Below are 21,153 nucleotides of genomic sequence, written 5' to 3'. Positions count from 1 at the left end.
AAATAATAAAACACTCTGTGTCATGCTGTTTTAGGAAACTGATCAACAACGGGGGGTGTAATGAAGTGGAGTTACCCATCCCACTGTTACTATTGTTGATTTTCCTCTAACACCACATCCCTAAGGGTTTTATTCTTTCGAATACAAGACCAAATTCTACTCATTCTATTCTTTTTGGTTTGTCCATAGACTCTGCAAATTGTATTCTCCCTTGTAGTGCTTCTCTTGTCTCAGAAACTCTCGTCTAAGAAATGATTAGAGTACACATGGAACCATGTACTATAATCACTGGATTGTTCCTAATGTTCTATTTTGCCCCTCCTAACCACCTGGGGTGGTGCTAGAGCACCTATATCCCTGTGACATTTTGGCAGCTAGGTAAATAATATAGTGTTCGCTGGATTATTACAACTACTTGAGGAGTTTGTATTTATAGAGCAGCAGCCACAACAAGACTAAAAGGATGCAGTAAGCTTGGGTGTTTGCTGATAATATTCGTGCAATACAGTCAATCAGAAGAGCCAGCATGCACCAGTGTGTTAGAAAAAGTGACAGAAGATTTATAACTCTCCTATTTTACTGGAGCTTACAGTTGTCTGTGTGCCAGAGCTCTTGCTCGGGCACAGAACATGAGTATAACCTTCGTCCATGCGTTTAGCTGCAAACAACCTAGAGTACCTTTACTTTTGAGCAATGTGCTACAGAATAATATGACTGGGTGTACAGCTGACATAACCAATGAGTGTGTGAGTACCATAAATAAATGATTACATTACCATCCACAGAGGAGGGAGCAAAGAATCAGCTCCAATGTGAGCTAAAATATACTAAAGCTAAAACAGCACCCCTACTCTTTCTTATGTTTGTCAGCGAGTGTAGATAATATGTAAGAAATAAAACACTAACATGACATAGAACAACACATAATACATTTTATTTATTTATTGTTAAATAAATAAAGTTATGGCACATCCATCAAGTTAGTTAATGTCATCATGTCAGAGGTATACAATCTGTGTGGCATGAAGGAATTGCGAGGAGTGGGGATGAAAAATAATATGTCACAAATGTGACTTTCAATTTTTGTTAGAAAGAGAAAACGGCTGAAAATTTTGGCTGAAAAACCATGAAATACGCCTGCAACAAAGTTTAAAATCTACCACTTTACAAATAATATTGATAATAACTATAATTGGACAGCAAAAGAAAAGTCTGTTTGTTTGCTTTGCTCTCCGGCACTGAAGTCACTCCATCCGCTATTCAGAATATATGTGCGTGTGCAGTCATTTGACTGCAATCATTTTGTGTTGAAAATGGGCAAAACGTGCAGAGTTTCATATTTGAGTGTTCGGTTGAGACACTGTAGTTTGGATATAAAATGTATTTTTAGTTTTCAGAACAAATTGAGAACTGTCACGAATAAGCTTGTCAAAGTTCAAATCTTTGTTCAAGTTCAACTGGTTTTGTTTCTAATATTATTTGATTTCATGGCTCCTTCATAACACCTTCATTTTTTAACCTACTAAATCAGGCCGTAATGAGATCAGGCTGGTGAATGGTCCGAGTAACTGTTGTGGCCGAGTGGAGATCCAGCACAATGGCCGTTGGGGAACAGTGTGTGATGATTACTGGGACTTGAAGGATGCAGAGGTGGTGTGTAGACAGCTTAGATGTGGTGAAGCCATCAGCGCTCCTCATAATGCCCGCTTTGGTCAGGGAAGTGAACCAACCTGGCTGGATGATGTTAAGTGTAATGGAACTGAGAGCTACATAGATCAGTGCTCACACAATGGATTTGGAGTAGAGAACTGTGGACATGGTGAAGATGCTGGAGTCGTCTGCTCAAGTAAGTTATCATTCTTTCTTGTTGCAATACCCTGTTTAAAGTGAATGCATTTACAAAATTATTCAATATATTTCTTTCTTATAAGACCTGCAGACTCCCACATTGACTCGGATCTCTCCAAACTCTGTGGTCTCACCTGGAGAACTCCTTCAGTTCAGATGTACCACACCCAGCCCAACATGCATCTCTGTGGACTTCAGGTTGTATAAAGACGGGACTTCAATAAAGAAGCAAACTGCAGAGTCTACAACAACATTTAATATGACTGTAGATGCCTCACATCAGGGCCAGTACACCTGTGACTACTCATACAGGGAAAGTAACTCCACATCATCCAGGAGCAACTCCATTACCATCACTGTGGGTAAGTGCAGAGAGAATGTTATATTGAACAGCATTAAGTCAATAATTAATTATTAAATGCTGTTCAAATAGTTGCCATTGATTGTCCATAAGTTATATATGATTTAAATAGCATTATCAAGACTAATACATAAATACTGTAGTGATGCCTGGTCATGATCTTGAATAGGATGGCTAAAATATTCCACTATGTATCAGTAACATTCCATTGCTCTTAAGTAAATAATAAAACACTCTGTGTCATGCTGTTTTAGAAAAATAGTCAACAACGGGGGATGTAATGAAGTGGAGTTACCCATCCCACTGTTACTACTGTAGATTTTCCTCTAACACCACATCCCTAAGGGTTTTATTCTTTTGAAAACAACACCAAATTCTAGTCCATAGACTCAGAAAATTTTATTCTCTTTTGTGGTGCTTCTCTTGTCTTAGAAACTCTTGTCTCAGAAGGCTAGCTACTCTCTTCTCAGAAATGATTAGATTACACATGGAACCATGTACTATAATCACTGGATTGTTCCTAATGTTCTATTTCTCCCCTCCTAACCACCCAGGGTGGTGTTTCAGCACCTACATCCCTGTGAAATTGTCGAAAGGACCCACTCGTCTCAGGTGCTTGCTGCTGAGTGAACAGTATTTTCAGTTGTGAAGCTCAGCACCAGCCACTTGGCGGGGAGCTTCACTGTTGCAAACACTGTCGAGTTGTTCTGACTTAGATAAGATCTATCTACATTGTAATCTTTTCTTTCTGTCCATAGTCTCTGAAAATTGTATTGTTCCTTGTAGTACTTCTTGGCCACAAGACCAAAGACTCCAGTACATACGACAAATTTTGTAGGTTTGTTTATCGTGACCTTGGCAGTTTTGTCTGAACCAACCAAAACTGGCATTGATCCCGAATCAAACTGGCTGAGAGACTCCCCATGTCTTGTCCCAAGTGCCCTACTGCCAGAAGTACAGTTTTAAGAGGTGTCTAATTGTGTTGATGCAAGCAACCAAGCCAAAACGAGCAACATAACTGCTAGCCATGTGTTTGTAGCAATCTCAAAATTCTTTTACTGCATAAAATCTAAATGTCTATACTTGGTGCTTGGGCATGGTGCATGTGCATATCATGCCTCATCACACAAAACCACTAAGGAGACAATTAATCAACAGACACATTACCTTTTTCATTGTAGACATATAGCTCATATTTGATTGCTCAGTGTTCCATCTGGATTGAATTTAGTTTGGATGTAAAATGGATGTTTAGTCGACTAAACAAAGTCACTATTCTTAAGCATACAATGATTCAAAATAAGGAAGTTCAGATTTGACTACAGCATGTTTTAAGCTTTATTCCTAGTGTCATTTCAATTTACATCTCATGAGCAAAACTGACAAATATGGGTGATTACTAAAACCTTCTGTGTTTTCATGTAATAAATCAGTGCATAATGCAGTCAGGCTGGTGAATGGTCCGAGTAACTGTTGTGGTCGAGTGGAGATCCAGCACAAAGCCCAGTGGGGAACAGTGTGTGATGATTATTGGGACTTAAAAGATGCAGAGGTGGTGTGCAGACAGCTTAGATGTGGTAAAGCCATCAGCGCTCCTCATAATGCCCGCTTTGGTCAGGGAAGTGAACCAACCTGGCTGGATGATGTTCAGTGTAATGGAACTGAGAGCCACATAGATCAGTGCTCACACAGAGGATTTGGAGTAGAGAACTGTAGACATCATGAAGATGCTGGAGTCATGTGCTCAAGTAAGTTATCATTCTTTCTTGTTGCAATACCCTGTTTAAAGTAAATATATTTACAAAGTTATTCAATATACTTCTTTATTATAAGACCTGCAGACTCCCACATTGACTCGGATCTCTCCAAACTCTGTGGTCTCACCTGGAGAAGTCCTTCAGTTCAGATGTACCACACCCAGCCCAACATGCATCTCTGTGGACTTCACTTTGTATAAAAATGGAACTTCAGTAAAGAAGCAAACTGCAGTGTCAACAACTACGTTTACTCTGACTGTAGATGCCTCACATCAGGGCCAGTACACCTGTGACTACTCATACAGGGAAAGTAACTCCACATCATCCAGGAGCAACTCCATTACCATCACTGTGGGTAAGTGCAGAGAGGATGTTATACTGAACAGCATTAAGTCATTAATTAATTATTAAATGCGGTTGAAATAGTTGCCATTGATTATCCATAAGTTATATATGATTTGAATACCATTAACAAGACTAATACATAAATACTGTTAGACATGCCTGGTCATGATCTTGAATAGGATGGCTAAAATATTCCACTATCTATCAGTAACTTTCCATTACTCTTAGGTAAAAAATAAAACACTCTGTGTCATGCTGTTTTAGAAAAATAATCAACAAAGGGGGTTGTAATGATGTGAACTTGCCCATCCCACTGTTACTACTGTAGCTTTTCCTCTAACACCACATCTCTAAGGGTTTTATTCTTTTGAATACAACACCAAATTCTACTCATTGTAGTCTGATTTGTTAATCCATAGACTCAGAAAATTGTATTCTCCCTTGTAGTGCTTCTCTCATCTCAGAAATTGTCATCTCATAATTGATTAGATTACACATGGAACCATGTACTATAATCACTGGATTGTTCCTAATGTTCTATTTCTCCCCTCCTAACCACCCAGGGTGGTGTTTCAGCACCTACATCCCTGTGACATTGCCGACAAGACCCACTGGTCTGAGGTGCTTGCTCCTGAGTGAATAGTGTTTTCAGCTGTGACGCTCGGCAGCAGCCAGTTGGTGGGGAGCTTCACAGCTGCAAACACTGTCGAGTTGTCCTGACTTAGATGACTATCTCCACTGTAGTCTTTTTTTTGTCCATAGACTCTGAAAGTTGTATTCTTCCTTGTAGTGCTTCTTGGCCACAAGACCAAAGACTCTGGTACATACGCGAAATTTCATAGGTTGATTTACCATGCCCTTGGCAGTTTTGTCCGAGCCAACCACAGGTGGCGTTGATCCAGAATCAAACTGGCTGTGAGACTCCCCATGTCTTGTCCCAAATGCCCAACTGCCAGAAGTACAGTTTTAATAAGCCTCATTTCAGAGATGTCTAATGGTGTTGATGCAAGCAACCAATCCAAAGTGAGCAACACGACTGCTAGCCATGTGTGTGTAGCAATCTCAGAAGTCTTTGACTGAATAAAATCTAAATGTCTTACTTGGTGCTTGGCAATGGTGCATGTGCATATCATGCCTCATCAGGCAAAACTAATAAGGGGGCAATTAATCAACAGCAAAATTACTTTTTGCAATGTAGATATATAGCTCATATTTGATTGTTCAGTGTACACTCTGGATTGAATTTAGTTTGGATGTAGAATGGATATTTAGTCAGCTGAACAAATTCCCTATTCTTAAGCATAAAAGAATTGAAAATAGGGAAGTTCAGATTTGACTACAGCATGTTTTAATCTTTATTCCTAGTGTCATTTCAATTTACATCTCATGAGCAAAACTGACAAATATGAGTGATTACTAACACCTTCTTTGTTTTCATATAATGAATCAGTGCATAACACAATCAGGCTGGTGAATGGTCCGAGTAACTGTTGTGGTCGAGTGGAGATCAAGCACAAAGCCCAGTGGGGAACAGTGTGTGATGATTATTGGGACTTAAAAGATGCAGAGGTGGTGTGTAGACAGCTTGGATGTGGTAAAGCCATCAGTGCTCCTCATAATGCCCGCTTTGGTCAGGGAAGTGAACCAACCTGGCTGGATGATGTTCAGTGTACTGGAACTGAGAGCTACATAGATCAGTGCTCACACAATGGATTTGGAGTAGAGAACTGTGGACATGGTGAAGATGCTGGAGTCGTCTGCTCAAGTAAGTTATCATTCTTTCTTGTTGCAATACCCTGTTTAAAGTAAATATATTTACAAAGTTATTCAATATACTTCTTTCTTATAAGACCTGCAGACTCCCACATTGACTCGGATCTCTCCAAACTCTGTGGTCTCACCTGGAGAACTCCTTCAGTTCAAATGTACCACACCCAGCCCAACATGCATCTCTGTGGATTTCACTTTGTATAAAGACGGGACTTCAATAAAGAATCGAACTGCAGAGTCTACAACAACATTTAATCTGACTGTAGATGCCTCACATCAGGGCCAGTACACCTGTGACTACTCATACAGGGAAAGTAACTCCACATCATCCAGGAGCAACTCCATTACCATCACTGTGGGTAAGTGCAGAGAGAATGTTATACTGAACAGCATTAAGTCATTAATTAATTATTAAATGCTGTTCAAGTAGTTGCCATTGATTGTCCATAAGTTATATCTGATTTGAATAGCATTAACAAGACTAATACATAAATACTGTAGTGATGCCTGGTCATGATCTTGAATAGGATGGCTAAAATATTCCACTATGTATCAGTAACCTTTCATTACAATTACGTAAATAATAAAACACTCTGTGTCATGCTGTTTTAGAAAATAATCACCAATGGCGGGTGTAAAGATGTGGAGTTACCCATCCCACTGTTACTACTGTAGATTTTCCTCTAACACCACATCCCTAAGGGTTTTATTCTTTTGAATACAACACCAAATTCTAGTCCATAGTCTCAGAAATTTGTATTCTCCCTTGTAGTGCTTCTCTTGTCTCAGAAACCCTCAACTCGGAAGGCTAGCTTCTCTCGTCTGAGACTCTCTCCTCTCAGAAGTTATTAGATTACACATGGAACCATGTACTATAATCACTGGATTGTTCCTAATGTTCTATTTCTCCCCTCCTAACCACCCAGGGTGGTGTTTCAGCACCTACATCCCTGTGACATTGTCGACAAGACCCACTGGTCTGAGGTGCTTGCTGCTGAGTGAATAGTGTTTTCAGCTGTGACGCTCAGCAGCAGCCAGTTGGTGGGGAGCTTCACAGCTGCAAACACTGTCGAGTTGTCCTGACTTAGATGAAGTCTATCTCCATTGTAGTCTTTTTTTTTGCCCATAGACTCTGAACATTGTATTCTTCCTTGTAGTGCTTCTTGGCCACAAGACCAAAGACTCTGGTACACATGAGAAATTTCGTAGGGTCGTTTACCATGCCCTTGGCAGTTTTGTCTGAACCAACCACAAGTGGCGTTGATCCAGAATCAAACTGGCTGAGAGACTCCCCATGTCTTGTCCCAAGTGCCGAACTGCCAGAAATACAGTTTTAATAAGCCTCATTTCAGAGGTGTCTAATGGTGTTGATGCCAGCAACCAAGCCAAAGCCAGCAACACGACTGCTAGCCATGTGTGTGTAGCAGTCTCAAAAGTCTTTGACTGAATAAAACCTAAATGTCTATACTTGGTGCTTGGGCATACCATGCCTCATCACACAAAACCACTAAGGAGACAATTAATCAACAGACACATTACTTTTTCAGTGTAGACATATGGCTCATATTTGATTGTTCAGTGTACACTCTGGATTGAATTTATTTTGGATATAAAATGGATATTTAGTTGGTTTAAGAAATTCCCTATTCTTAAGCATACATGGATCGAAAATAGGGAAGTTCAGATTTTACTACAGCATAAACAAAAACTGACAAATATGGGTGATTACTAAAACCTTCCGTGTTTTTATGTAATAAATCAGTGCATAACACGATCAGGCTGGTGAATGGTCCGAGAAACTGTTGTGGTCGAGTGGAGATCAAGCACAAAGCCCAGTGGGGAACAGTGTGTGATCATTCCTGGGACTTGAAGGATGCAGAGGTGGTGTGTAGACAGCTTGGATGTGGTAAAGCCATCAGCGCTCCTCATAATGCCCACTTTGGTCAGGGAAGTGAACCAACCTGGCTGGATGATGTTAAGTGTACTGGAACTGAGAGCTACATAGATCACTGCTCACACAGAGGATTTGGAGTAGAGAACTGTGGCCATGGTGAAAATGCCGGAGTCGTCTGCTCAAGTAAGTTATCATTCTTTCTTGTTGCAATACCCTGTTTAAAGTGAATATATTTACCAAATGTTTCAATATATTTCTTTATTATAAGACCTGCAGACTCCCACATTGACTCGGATCTCTCCAAACTCTGTGGCCTCACCTGGAGAACTCCTTCAGTTCAGATGTACCACACCCAGCCCAACATGCATCTCTGTGGACTTCACTTTGTATAAAGATAGGACTTCAATAAAGAAGCAAACTGCAGAGTCTACAACAACATTTAATCTGACTGTAGATGCCTCACATCAGGGCCAGTACACCTGTGACTACTCATACAGGGAAAGTAACTCCACGTCATCCAGGAGCAACTCCATTACCATCACTGTGGGTAAGTGCAGAGAGGATGTTATACTGAACAGCATTAAGTCATTAATTAATTATTAAATGCGCTTGAAATAGTTGCCATTGATTATCCATAAGTTATATATCATTTTAATTGCATTAACAAGACTAACACTTAAATACTATAGAAATGCCTGGTCATGATATTGAATAGGAAGGCTAAAATATTCCACTATCTATAAGTAACTTTCCATTACTCTTAAGTAAAAAATAAAACACTCTGTGTCATGCTGTTTTAGAAAAATAATCAACAAAGGGGGGCGTAATGATGTGGACTTGCCCATCCCACTGTTACTACTGTAGCTTTTCCTCTAACACCACATCTCTAAGGGTTTTATTCTTTTGAATACAACACCAAATTCTACTCATTGTAGTCTGATTTGTTAGTCCATAGACTCAGAAAATTGTATTCTCCCTTGTAGTGCTTCTCTCATCTCAGAAATTGTCATCTCATAATTGATTAGATTACACATGGAACCATGTACTATAATCACTGGATTGTTCCTAATGTTCTATTTCTCCCCTCCTAACCACCAAGGGTGGTGTTTCAGCACCTACATCCCTGTGACATTGCCAACAAGACCCACTGGTCTGAGGTGCTTGCTCCTGAGTGAATAGTGTTTTCAGCTGTGACGCTCGGCAGCAGCCAGTTGGTGGGGAGCTTCACAGCTGCAAACACTGTCGAGTTGTACTGACTTAGATGACTATCTCCACTGTAGTCTTTTTTTTGTCCATAGACTCTGAAAGTTGTATTCTTCCTTGTAGTGCTTCTTGGCCACAAGACCAAAGACTCTGGTACATACGCGAAATTTCATAGGTTGATTTACCATGCCCTTGGCAGTTTTGTCCGAGCCAACCACAGGTGGCGTTGATCCAGAATCAAACTGGCTGTGAGACTCCCCATGTCTTGTCCCAAATGCCCAACTGCCAGAAGTACAGTTTTAATAAGCCTCATTTCAGAGATGTCTAATGGTGTTGATGCAAGCAACCAAGCCAAAGCAAGCAACACGACTGCTAGCCATGTGTGTGTAGCAATCTCAGAAGTCTTTGACTGAATAAAATCTAAATGTCTTACTTGGTGCATGGCAATGGTGCATGTGCATATGATGCCTCATCAGGCAAAACTAATAAGGGGGCAATTAATCAACAGCAAAATTACTTTTTGCAATGTAGATATATAGCACATATTTGATTGTTCAGTGTACACTCTGTATTGAATTTAGTTTGGATGTAAAATAGATATTTAGTCGGCTGAACAAATTCCCTATTCTTAAGCATAAAAGAATTGAAAATAGGGAAGTTCAGATTTGACTACAGCATGTTTTAAGCTTTATTTCTAGTGTCATTTCAATTTACAACTCATGAGCAAAACTGACAAATATGAGTGATTACTAAAACCTTTTTTCTTTTCATGTAATGAATCAGTGCATAACACAATCAGGCTGGTGAATGGTCCGAGTAACTGTTGTGGTCGAGTGGAGATCCAGCACAAAGCCCAGTGGGGAACAGTGTGTGATGATTATTGGGACTTAAAAGATGCAGAGGTGGTGTGCAGACAGCTTAGATGTGGTAAAGCCATCAGCGCTCCTCATAATGCCCGCTTTGGTCAGGGAAGTGAACCAACCTGGCTGGATGATGTTAAGTGTAATGGAACTGAGAGCTACATAGATCAGTGCTCACACAATGGATTTGGAGTAGAGAACTGTGGACATGGTGAAGATGCTGGAGTTGTGTGCTCAAGTAAGTTATCATTCTTTCTTGTTGCAATACCCTGTTTAAAGTGAATGCATTTACAAAATTATTCAATATATTTCTTTCTTATAAGACCTGCAGACTCCCACATTGACTCGGATCTCTCCAAACTCTGTGGTCTCACCTGGAGAGCTCCTTCAGTTCAGATGTACCACACCCAGCCCAACATGCATCTCTGTGGACTTCACTTTGTATAAAGACGGGACTTCAATAAAGAAGCAAACTGCAGAGTCTACAACAACATTTAATCTGACTGTAGATGCCTCACATCAGGGCCAGTACACCTGTGACTACTCATACAGGGAAAGTAACTCCACATCATCCAGGAGCAACTCCATTACCATCACTGTGGGTAAGTGCAGAGAGAATGTTATACTGAACAGCATTAAGTCAACAATTAATTATTAAATGCTGTTCAAATAGTTGCCATTGATTGTCCATAAGTTATATATGATTTGAATAGCATTAACAAGACTAATACATAAATACTGTTAGAGATGCCTGGTCATGATCTTGAATAGGATGGCTAAAATATTCCACTATGTATCAGTAACCTTCCATTACTCTTAGGTAAAAAATAAAACACTCTGTGTCATGCTGTTTTAGAAAAATAATCAACAATGGCGCGTGTAATGAAGTGGAGTTACCCATCCCACTGTTACTACTGTAGATTTTCCTCTAACACCACATCCCTAAGGGTTTTATTCTTTTGAATACAACACCAAATTCTAGTCCATAGTCTCAGAAATTTGTATTCTCCCTTGTAGTGCTTCTCTTGTCTCAGAAACTCTCATCTCACAAGGCTAGCTTCTCTCGTCTCAGACTCTCTCCTCTCGGAATTTATTAGATTAAACATGGAACCATGCACTATAATCACTGGATTGTTCTTAATCTTCTATGACGCCCCTCCTAACCACCCGGGGTGGTGTTTCAGCATCTATATCACTGTGACATTGTCAAAAGGACTCGTCTGAGGTGCTTGCTGCTGAGTGAATAGTGTTTTCAGCTGTGACGCTCAGCAGCAGCCAGTTGGTCGGGAGCTTCACAGCTGCAAACACTGTCGAGTTGTCCTGACTTAGATGAGATCTATCTCCACTGTAGACTTTTTTTTTTGTCCATAGACTCTGAAAATTGTATTCTTCCTTGTAGTGCTTCTTGGTCACAAGACCAAAGACTCTGGTACACATGAGAAATTTCGTAGGGTCGTTTACCATGCCCTTGGCAGTTTTGTCTGAACCAACCACAAGTGGCGTTCATCCAGAATCAAACTTGCTGAGAGACTCCCTATGTCTTGTCCCAAGTGCCCAACTGCCAGAAGTACAGTTTTAATAAGCCTCATTTCAGAGGTGTCTAATGGTGTTGATGCCAGCAACCAAGCCAAAGCCAGCAACATGACTGCTAGCCATGTGTGTGTAGCAATCTCAAAATCTTTGACTGAATAAAACCTAAATGTCTATACTTGGTGCTTGGGCATGGTGCATGTGCATATGATGCCTCATCACACAAAACCACTAAGGAGACAATTAATCAACAGACACATTACTTTTTTCAGTGTAGACATATGGCTGATATTTGATTGTTCAGTGTACACTCTGGATTGAATTTAGTTTGGATGTAAAATGGATATTTAGTCGGTTTAACAAATTCACTATTATTAAGCATACACGGATCGAAAATAGGGAAGTTCAAATTTTACTACAGCATCAGCAAAAACTGACAAATATGGGTGATTACTAAAACCTTCCGTGTTTTTATGTAATAAATCAGTGCATAACGCGATCAGGCTGGTGAATGGTCCGAGAAACTGTTGTGGTCGAGTGGAGATCCAGCACAAAGCCCAGTGGGGAACAGTGTGTGATCATTCCTGGGACTTGAAGGACGCAGAGGTGGTGTGTAGACAGCTTGGATGTGGTAAAGCCATCAGCGCTCCTCATAATGCCCGCTTTGGTCAGGGAAGTGAACCAACCTGGCTGGATGATGTTCAGTGTACTGGAACTGAGAGCTACATAGATCAGTGCTCACATAGAGGATTTGGAGTAGAGAACTGTGGACATGGTGAAGATGCTGGAGTCGTGTGCTCAAGTAAGTTATTATTCTTTTTTGTTGCAATACCCTGTTAAAAGTAAATATATTTACAAAGTTATTCAATATACTTCTTTATTATAAGACCTGCAGACTCCCACATTGACTCGGATCTCTCCAAACTCTGTGGTGTCACCTGGAGAAGTCCTTCAGTTCAGATGCACCACACCCAGCCCAACATGCATCTCTGTGGACTTCAGTTTGTATAAAGACGGGACTTCAATAAAGAAGCAAACTGCAGAGTCTACAACAACATTTAATCTGACTGTAGATGCCTCACATCAGGGCCAGTACACCTGTGACTACTCATACAGGGAAAGTAACTCCACATCATCCAGGAGCAACTCCATTACCATCACTGTGGGTAAGTGCAGAGAGAATGTTATACTGAACAGCATTAAGTCATTAATTAATTATTAAATGCTGTTCAAATAGTTGCCATTGACTGTCCATAAGTTATATATGATTTGAATAGCATTAACAAGACTAATACATAAATACTGTTAGAGATGCCTGGTCATGATCTTGAATAAGATGGCTAAAATATTCCACTATGTATCAGTAACCTTCCATTACTATTACGTAATTAGTAAAACACTCTGTGTCATGCTGTTTTAGGAAAATAATCAACAAAGGGGGGCGTAATGATGTGGAGTTACCCATCCCACTGTTACTACTGTAGATTTTCCTCTAACACCACATCCCTAAGTGTTTTACTCTTTTGAATACAACACCAAGTTCTAGTCCATAGACTCAGTAAATTGTATTCTCCCTTGTAGTGCTTCTCTTGTCTCAGAAACCCTCAACTCAGAAGGCTAGCTTCTCTCGTCTCAGACTCTCTCCTCTCGGAATTTATTAGATTACACATGGAACCATGTACTATAATCACTGGATTGTTCCTAATCTTCTATGTCGCCCCTCCTAACCACCCGGGGTGGTGTTTCAGCACCTACATCCGTGTGACATTTTCAACAAGACCCACTGGTCTGTGGTGCTTGCTGCTGAGTGAATAGTGTTTTCAGCTGTGACGCTCAGCAGCAGCCAGTTGGTGGGGAGCTTCACAGCTGCAAACACTGTCGAGTTGTCCTGACTTAGATGAAGTCTATCTCCATTGTAGTCTTTTTTTTTGTCCATAGACTCTGAATGTTGTATTCTTCCTTGTAGTGCTTCTTGGCCACAAGACCAAAGGCTCTGGTACACTTGAGAAATTTCGTAGGGTCGTTTACCATGCCCTTGGCAGTTTTGTCTGAACCAACCACAAGTGGCGTTGATCCAGAATCAAACTGGCTGAGAGACTCCCCATGTCTTGTCCCAAGTGCCCAACTGCCAGAAGTACAGTTTTAATAAGCCTCATTTCAGAGGTGTCTAATGTAGCAACCAAGCCAAAGCCAGCAACACGACTGCTAGCCATGTGTGTGTAGCAATCTCAAAAGTCTTTGACTGAATAAAACCTAAATGTCTATACTTGGTGCTTGGGCATGGTGCATGTGCATATGATGCCTCATCACACAAAACCACTAAGGAGACAATTAATCAACAGACACATTACTTTTTTCAGTGTAGACATATGGCTGATATTTGATTGTTCAGTGTACACTCTGGATTGAATTTAGTTTGGATGTAAAATGGATATTTAGTTGGTTTAAGAAATTCCCTATTCTTAAGCATACATGGATCGAAAATAGGGAAGTTCAGATTTGACTACAGCATAGGTAATTACTAAAACCTACTGTCTTTTTATTTAATAAATCAGTGCATAACACAATCAGGCTGGTGAATGGTCCGAGTAACTGTTGTGGTCGAGTGGAGATCCAGCACAAAGCCCAGTGGGGAACAGTGTGTGATCATTCCTGGGACTTGAAGGACGCAGAGGTGGTGTGTAGACAGCTTGGATGTGGTAAAGCCGTCAGTGCTCCTCGTAATGCCCGCTTTGGTCAGGGAAGTGAACCAACCTGGCTGGATGATGTTAAGTGTACTGGAACTGAGAGCTACATAGACCAGTGCTCACACAGAGGATTTGGAGTAGAGAACTGTGGACATGGTGAAGATGCTGGAGTTGTGTGCTCAAGTAAGTTATCATTCTTTCTTGTTGCAATACCCTGTTTAAAGTGAATATATTTACAAAATTATTCAATGTATTTTTTTATTATAAGACCTGCAGACTCCCACATTGACTCAGATCTCTCCAAACTCTGTGGTCTCACCTGGAGAACTCCTTCAGTTCAGATGTACCACACCCAGCCCAACATGCATCTCTGTGGACTTCAGTTTGTATAAAAACGGGACTTCAATAAAGACGCAAACTGCAGAGTCTACAACAACATTTAATTTGACTGTAGATGCCTCACATCAGGGCCAGTACACCTGTGACTACTCATACAGGGAAAGTAACTCCACATCATCCAGGAGCAACTCCATTACCATCACTGTGGGTAAGTGCAGAGAGGATGTTATACTAAACAGTTTTAAGTCATTAGTTAATTACTAAATGTGGTTCCAATAACTGCCATTGATTCTCCATAACTTATATATGATTTAAATAGCTTAATTAACAAGACTAACACATAAATAGTATTTAGCTGAATCGGAAGGCTAAAATATTGTACCATGTATCAGTACCTTGCCATTCCTATTATGTAAATAATCAAACACTCAGTGTTTTGCTGTCATGGGAAAGAAATGAGGGGTGGTGTGTTGAAGCTCAGTTACTGTTGACACCCTAAATTGATTTTCCTATAACAGCATATACTCATGTTTTATTCCTCTTTACCAAACCATTTTACCAATTTTTTTAATTAAGACAGGAAAGTTCTTACATTTGTTTTAGTTTAATTAAAACATTTGTTTTATTTTAATTAATTTTATTCTTTGTTCCCAAGAAACCAGTTAGTTCCTATTATCACTTATGTTGTAGAAGATAATAAGAGAAACAAAGCTTGTGATGTTCCTGCAAAGAAACCACAAAGCAAAACTCCTCTGTCCTGAAGACTTTCCTGTAAATCAAAAAGCTACAGCCTTACCTCTGACCGTTACAAAGCTATAACATTGAACACTTCTTCCATAAATGTTAAATATATTAAAATTAAAACCTAAAAAATGATCACGAAATGATTATACTTTTTTCTTTGTTAAATAACAACACATCTTTATAATCTCTTTATGTTGAGCGTCCACTAAACAAGTCCTGGTGTATCTTTATCACCATAAATTTTCCTAAAGTGAATTTTGAGGGTTTTTTTGCCAGTACCAGAGAATACTTGCAGCTCTGATTTCAGCTATAAACAGTGTAGTTACGTTAATTTATTCATTATCAGTAAGTCTCACACTGCCGAGCTTTTATATTTCAAGTTCCTGACAAACCTTGTCTTTGTTTTCTAGTGAACTTGCAGCAGCCGAATATCTCCTTCAGTCCTGCTGATAGATGGTTCCACTGGGGGTCTGACAGACGAGAAGCAAAAAGGGGCTACAGCTTCTCCATCGTCTGCTCCACTGAACCTCAGTATCCAGGAGGTTCCTTTCACTTGGTGTTCAGTGGATCCAACATCACCAGAACTCAGTCAGCTGTTAATCACTCAGCCGTCTTCATGTTTCTTGAGGCAGATTTTGTCCATCAGGGAAACTACAGCTGTACTTATGAAGTTACCGTGTCTTCATGCACCTTTACCTCTACTACCACTGAGCTCCTGGTCATCACTGTGAAAGGTATAGTAAAATAAACTAGTTCTGTTTTTTTTTTTGTGTTCTGCACTTTAATGAGTAAAAGTATTGATGATGATTTCTCTCTCAGCATCTCTGGCCCCTTTTATTGGTGTTGGACTGACAGCAGGACTGCTTCTCATGTTAGTTCCAGTCATCATTTGCTTTGTGAAGACACAGAAAAGACGGAAGTTTCAGATTAACGAGAAGAAGGATACACAATTTGAGTTGTGTAAGTCTTTTAAAGGTTTCACTATATTCATAAAATTCTCTTCTGAAAACTGATTACTAAATGGATTTATACCACAGTAATGCTGAATTCTTGATTCTGATCATTTGTACAGCAATATAGCTGCAAATTACAGGTTTTTATAATGATCTAATTCTAATACAGCATTGTTTGTTTGTTTTTTAATCCTGGCCCGTAGTTTTTTTGCTCACACTCTCTTTTTGTGGGTTGTCACAATAGAATCATTTACAGTTTTATGGAACATATGTTACACTACAGGCAATATGTTACTTTTTAGACAAAATGAGTTTTGTGTGTGCATTCCAAAGCCTCAACCCACCCATATTGACAATGAAGAGAAAACACATGAGAGGGAAGGGAAGAGGTATCGAGTCAATTAGAAAAGAGACAGAAGACTAATAATAGAGAAACAATAATAAGAACAACAACAATAAGGAAAATGAGAGCAGTGCTACTAATAATAATGATAAGCATTGTTTGTTCCCTTCCCAACCCAACTGCAGATTCATGTTCTGTGATTACTTATTTCAGCAAGCAAACTGATGGACAGACAGATAAATGAGATACATATACGAATGTGGGCTTGTTGGTCTTGCCTGAAATGTTGTTTGCTATCGGGGCATTTTTCCTTATGTATGAATTAAAAATATTGGGGTAATATTTTTTTCTAAACTGATTTTTGGAAATCGTTTAAGTTTCTTTAAGGCTGTGGTTTGGTTTTTGACTGAAGCGGATAATGTTTCCATTGAAACTTTTTCCTTTAGAAGGTTTGACCATAGTGCAATGCTTATTGTATTTAAAACATAGTTTTCTTGGCAGCAGTCAGCACAACATGGAATAGTTTTAGATTTGAGTTTGGAAGGTTATTGAAAGGTACACTATATGGCCAAAAGTATGTGGACACCTGACCATCACACCCATATGTGGTTGTTCCCCAAACATTTGCCACAAAGTTGGAAGCACATAATTGTATAGAATGTCTTTGTAGGCTGTAGCATTAAGAATTCCTTTCCCTGGAATTAAGAGGCCCAAACATGTTCCAGTATGAAAATGCCCCTGTGCACAAAGTGAGCTCCGTGAAGACATGGTTTGCCAAGATTGGAGTGGAAGAACTTGGGTGGCTTGAACAAAGGCCCTGATCTCAACCCCACTGAACACCGTTGAGATAACTGGAATGCCGACTGTGCCCCACGCCTCCTCACCCAACATCAGTGCTCAACCTCACTAATGCTCTTGTGGCTATATTAGCACAAATCCCCACAGCCACGCTCCAAAATCTAGTGTTAGGCCTTACCAGAATGGTGGAACCTATTAGTACCACAAAGGAGAGACTAAATCTGTAATGGAACGTTTAAAAAGCACCTCCGTGTGTGATGGTCAGGTGTCCAAACCCTTTGGCCACATAGTGTAAGTGTGATGGAAATGCTGGATTGCAACAGTTCCAACATTGTGGTATGTATTCAGTATTTTTTTTTTTCAAAATGTGATCGGGTATGGCTATAAGATGTGGAAATAGGTTTGTGTCTATTGTGGCTTTGAGAGCCCAGGATTTTATTAATGGTGTACAAGCTCCTTGATCTCATATGATGCCCCCAGGGATTCCAAACTATCTAAATATGTGTCTGAATAGCCGTTCTGCTGTTTTAAAGGCTGAGGCAAGTACAGGTAGAGGAATGAATCGGAGTGAGCTTGAAAAGCTGTCTATGGTGACCAGAATGATGGTAGTTTGCAGAGATGGTGGGAGGTCTGTTATAAAGTCCAGAGCTATGTGTAATCAAGGTCAAGTCAAGTCAAGTGAGTTTTTAATTGTCATTCCTCTATATAGCTTTTATACATTGGAATGAGATGTCATTTCTTCAGAACCATGGTGCAACGCAGAGCAGTACTCAAGACTATATAAAATGCAAATGCAAATACACAACAGTGTCAGATGAGTGCAAGACAATAAATACACAGGACAATAAATACACAGAACATGGGCTGTGAACTGTGAACTATTTTGTGATATAGCAGCACAAGTGTAGCAGCAATAATGGCAGAAAAACAAGTTCCATTTAAATTGTCTGATGCAGTGGTATTGAGTCATTCTGGGTTAAGTTTTTGACTAGCCCATGCGAGCATTGGGAGGCAGCAGGGTGTTGACTGTTGCAGAGCCTGCTGGTCGTGGCACGGATGCTGCTGTACCTTCTGCCAGATGGCAGGAGGGTGAAGAGTCCATGAGAGGGGTGAGAGGGGTCCTCCACAATACTGGTGGCTTTGCAGATGCAGCGGGTCTTGAATGTGGTGTTGATAGTGGGTAGAGAGACTCAGATGATCTTTTCAGCTGTCCTCACAATTTGCAGTAGGGTCTTGCGGTTGGAGACTGTGCAGTTCCCATACCACACGGTGAGACAGCTGGTCAGGAAGCTCTCTATCGTCCCTCTGTAGAAGGAGGTGAGGATGGGAGAGGGAACTTTGGCTCTCTTCAGCCTCAGCAGGAAGTGGAGGATCTGCTGGGCCTTCTTGGCTAGGTGGTGGTGTTGAGAGTCCAGGAGAGGTCCTCCATCATGTGCACACCAAAAAACTTGGAGCTTTTGACTCTCTCTACAGTTGTTCCATTAATGTACAGTGGTGAGTGGTCCACTTGGGTCCTCCTCCTCACAAGGTCATTGTGGAGAGAGTATTGGGAGTAAACTTCCAGCAGGCAACATTCTCAGGACTAGCTTTGGTGCAGATGCCACATGAGGAGATGAAGTTGTGGATATCTGTTATGATACATGAGATCACCAGCTCCCAGAGGCAGGAATGTGTGGGAATGTGCTCTTTATTTCCAGAAGTGTGGGTCAAGGGTGAAGGGAATGGGGAGTGGAAGAATGAAGCATGCAGGTAGTGGTGAGGGGTCATCCTGGCATGGAGCGCAGCGAGCAGGCAGTAGCAGAGCAGCGGCGGGACAGAGGATGCACGGCGGTCGGTCCTAGTGGCGCGTTTTGTGGTCGTGCAGAGGGAGAGGCTCGTCTTTTCTGCTTATGTCTCCTTCTGTCGGGGAAGAAGAGAGAATCGTTAGAAGGCTTAATAGCCTCCCCTACCTCCCTCAAAGAGCGGCCACGTGCTCCTTTTATTTTCCTCTGTCTTCTCTGTGAGGGTAGATTTTGGCCGCTGCTCTTATTGGCTGCATTATTCTGCTCCGTCTCGCGGCCACGCGCACTCCGGCTGTCCAAAACAAGAGGCATGTTTTGTTGTTATTATGAGATGTATTTAACAGATGTTACAGATGTTAATTTGATTTATTTACTGTATGGTAAAATGTGTGCTATGTGGTAATTGTGTTCTTTTTTTCTATAAATTAGTACTAGTATCAGTGAACATCACAAAGAGAGAGAACCAAAGCAGATAAGCAGCCCACTCTGTCATGGAACACAGAGACTGATGTTGACATATGGGCTTTTACTATATTCTAAATAAACTACAAACAAAAAATATATATAGAAATTTCTTTTGTCCTCACATTCTTCTTCATAGCACTTCCCTCTCAGCCACATTCCTGACTGAAAGGCTCATTATGCAGGTCATTATGCGGGTCTTTGTCTTCTCAGGTGTCAATCACATTATTATGCATGATCATTCACGCCCTCTTGCATATGCCCTTTCGAAACAAAAGGTGTCTTAGAAAATTTTAATCAGTATATTGTTTTCTGTGAATGAGTGAACAAGATGATTATCACATCATTTTGATGCAAAAACTCTAGGCTACAAGATCCAGTTCTCGAAAGTCTTGTGAACCAGGGCTCTGTATGAAAATTTGTCCAGGGTCCCAAAACACCCTCAGACCCCAGAGGGTTAAAGATGTAGTTTACTCAGTTCTGTTTGATTTTCCTGTGAGGTTATTTGTAGGCTTGGAATCTATGCCTTTTTCACATATCAAAATTTGGGATTTGATGATTATTGATTTTTGTCTGTTCTTTTCAAATTTGTTTGAGTTCTTAACAAGGGTTTATATAGGGGTGAGAAGTATTATTTTACTGCTGGATTATTTAATCTCCAAATATCAGTGAGACATAGATAAACCATGTATTGTTTTATCGTATCTGTAGAGTGCCGGTTTTTCTGGATGCAATTGGAGAGCTTGACCTGTCTAACACAGGGTCTATGACTCTATCAAAATCACTGCCAATTATAATTATTGAGTCTATTAAGTTGTTTAGTTCTGAAAAGAATGAGTGGGAAAAGGTTTAACTGTCATTATTTGGGCCATAAATGCTTGTTATTGTGTAATTGCTATTGTTTATTGAAGCTTTTATTATGATTTTCCTTCTGGTGCTAAGTGATTGGAATTGTGAGAGATTGGTTTTTCATTTATTAAAATCAAGACATCTCTAAGAGTAATAAAGAGGAATAAAGAATTTTGGATGTGCTGTTATAGGAAAGTGATCAAACTTTGGTGGTTGATTATTTTCCTGTAACAGCACGACACCGAGTATGTTATTCATGACTTGTTGAAATTGAATATATCTTGATATTCAAATAACCTCAAAATGTGTGTGTATTTTGACACAATCATTGTATAGGTGCCAACACATATGAGACTCCCCAAGGAAAGAAAGAGACAGATGATGAAAGTGTTTATCAAAACACCGAAACCGTTTTCCACTAGAAGAAGGATTTAGACAACTCTCGTAATGAATACCTTGATTTTGATGGCCATGAACAAAGAAGTGCCGTGGACAATGACTATGAGGGTGAAGAAGTTTATGCAAACTGTGTAGAGAAATAAACAATTATCCAATATCTACAGTCCACAAACAATAACATGGTTAAATTTTTCCATTGTTAAGATACTATTGTTTTCAATTCTAAAGTT

The 21,153-nt window shown here is 40.1% G+C and overlaps 1 protein-coding gene across 1 annotated transcript in view; it reads left to right on the top strand.

The window, feature by feature from the left end:
* LOC113528062 (deleted in malignant brain tumors 1 protein) overlaps positions 1 to 21,153 on the top strand; it is an 84,519-nt gene that overhangs the window by 47,517 nt on the left and 15,849 nt on the right. The window contains exons 17-33 of the mRNA XM_053239391.1: positions 1,532 to 1,846; positions 1,932 to 2,210; positions 3,643 to 3,957; positions 4,043 to 4,321; positions 5,762 to 6,076; positions 6,162 to 6,440; positions 7,844 to 8,158; positions 8,244 to 8,522; positions 9,962 to 10,276; positions 10,362 to 10,640; positions 12,056 to 12,370; positions 12,456 to 12,734; positions 14,124 to 14,438; positions 14,524 to 14,802; positions 15,749 to 16,072; positions 16,158 to 16,298; positions 20,861 to 20,911. Of these exons, the coding sequence (XP_053095366.1) occupies positions 1,532 to 1,846; positions 1,932 to 2,210; positions 3,643 to 3,957; positions 4,043 to 4,321; positions 5,762 to 6,076; positions 6,162 to 6,440; positions 7,844 to 8,158; positions 8,244 to 8,522; positions 9,962 to 10,276; positions 10,362 to 10,640; positions 12,056 to 12,370; positions 12,456 to 12,734; positions 14,124 to 14,438; positions 14,524 to 14,802; positions 15,749 to 16,072; positions 16,158 to 16,298; positions 20,861 to 20,911 (4,674 nt within the window). The remainder of the gene's footprint in view (positions 1 to 1,531; positions 1,847 to 1,931; positions 2,211 to 3,642; positions 3,958 to 4,042; positions 4,322 to 5,761; positions 6,077 to 6,161; positions 6,441 to 7,843; positions 8,159 to 8,243; positions 8,523 to 9,961; positions 10,277 to 10,361; positions 10,641 to 12,055; positions 12,371 to 12,455; positions 12,735 to 14,123; positions 14,439 to 14,523; positions 14,803 to 15,748; positions 16,073 to 16,157; positions 16,299 to 20,860; positions 20,912 to 21,153) is intronic.

This window comes from Pangasianodon hypophthalmus, chromosome 13 (genome assembly GCF_027358585.1).
Source record: "Pangasianodon hypophthalmus isolate fPanHyp1 chromosome 13, fPanHyp1.pri, whole genome shotgun sequence".
NCBI classification, from domain to species: Eukaryota; Metazoa; Chordata; class Actinopteri; order Siluriformes; family Pangasiidae; genus Pangasianodon; species Pangasianodon hypophthalmus.
The sequence above is the reverse complement of the archived record's forward strand: the minus strand, read 5'-3'. Positions and strand labels throughout refer to the sequence as shown.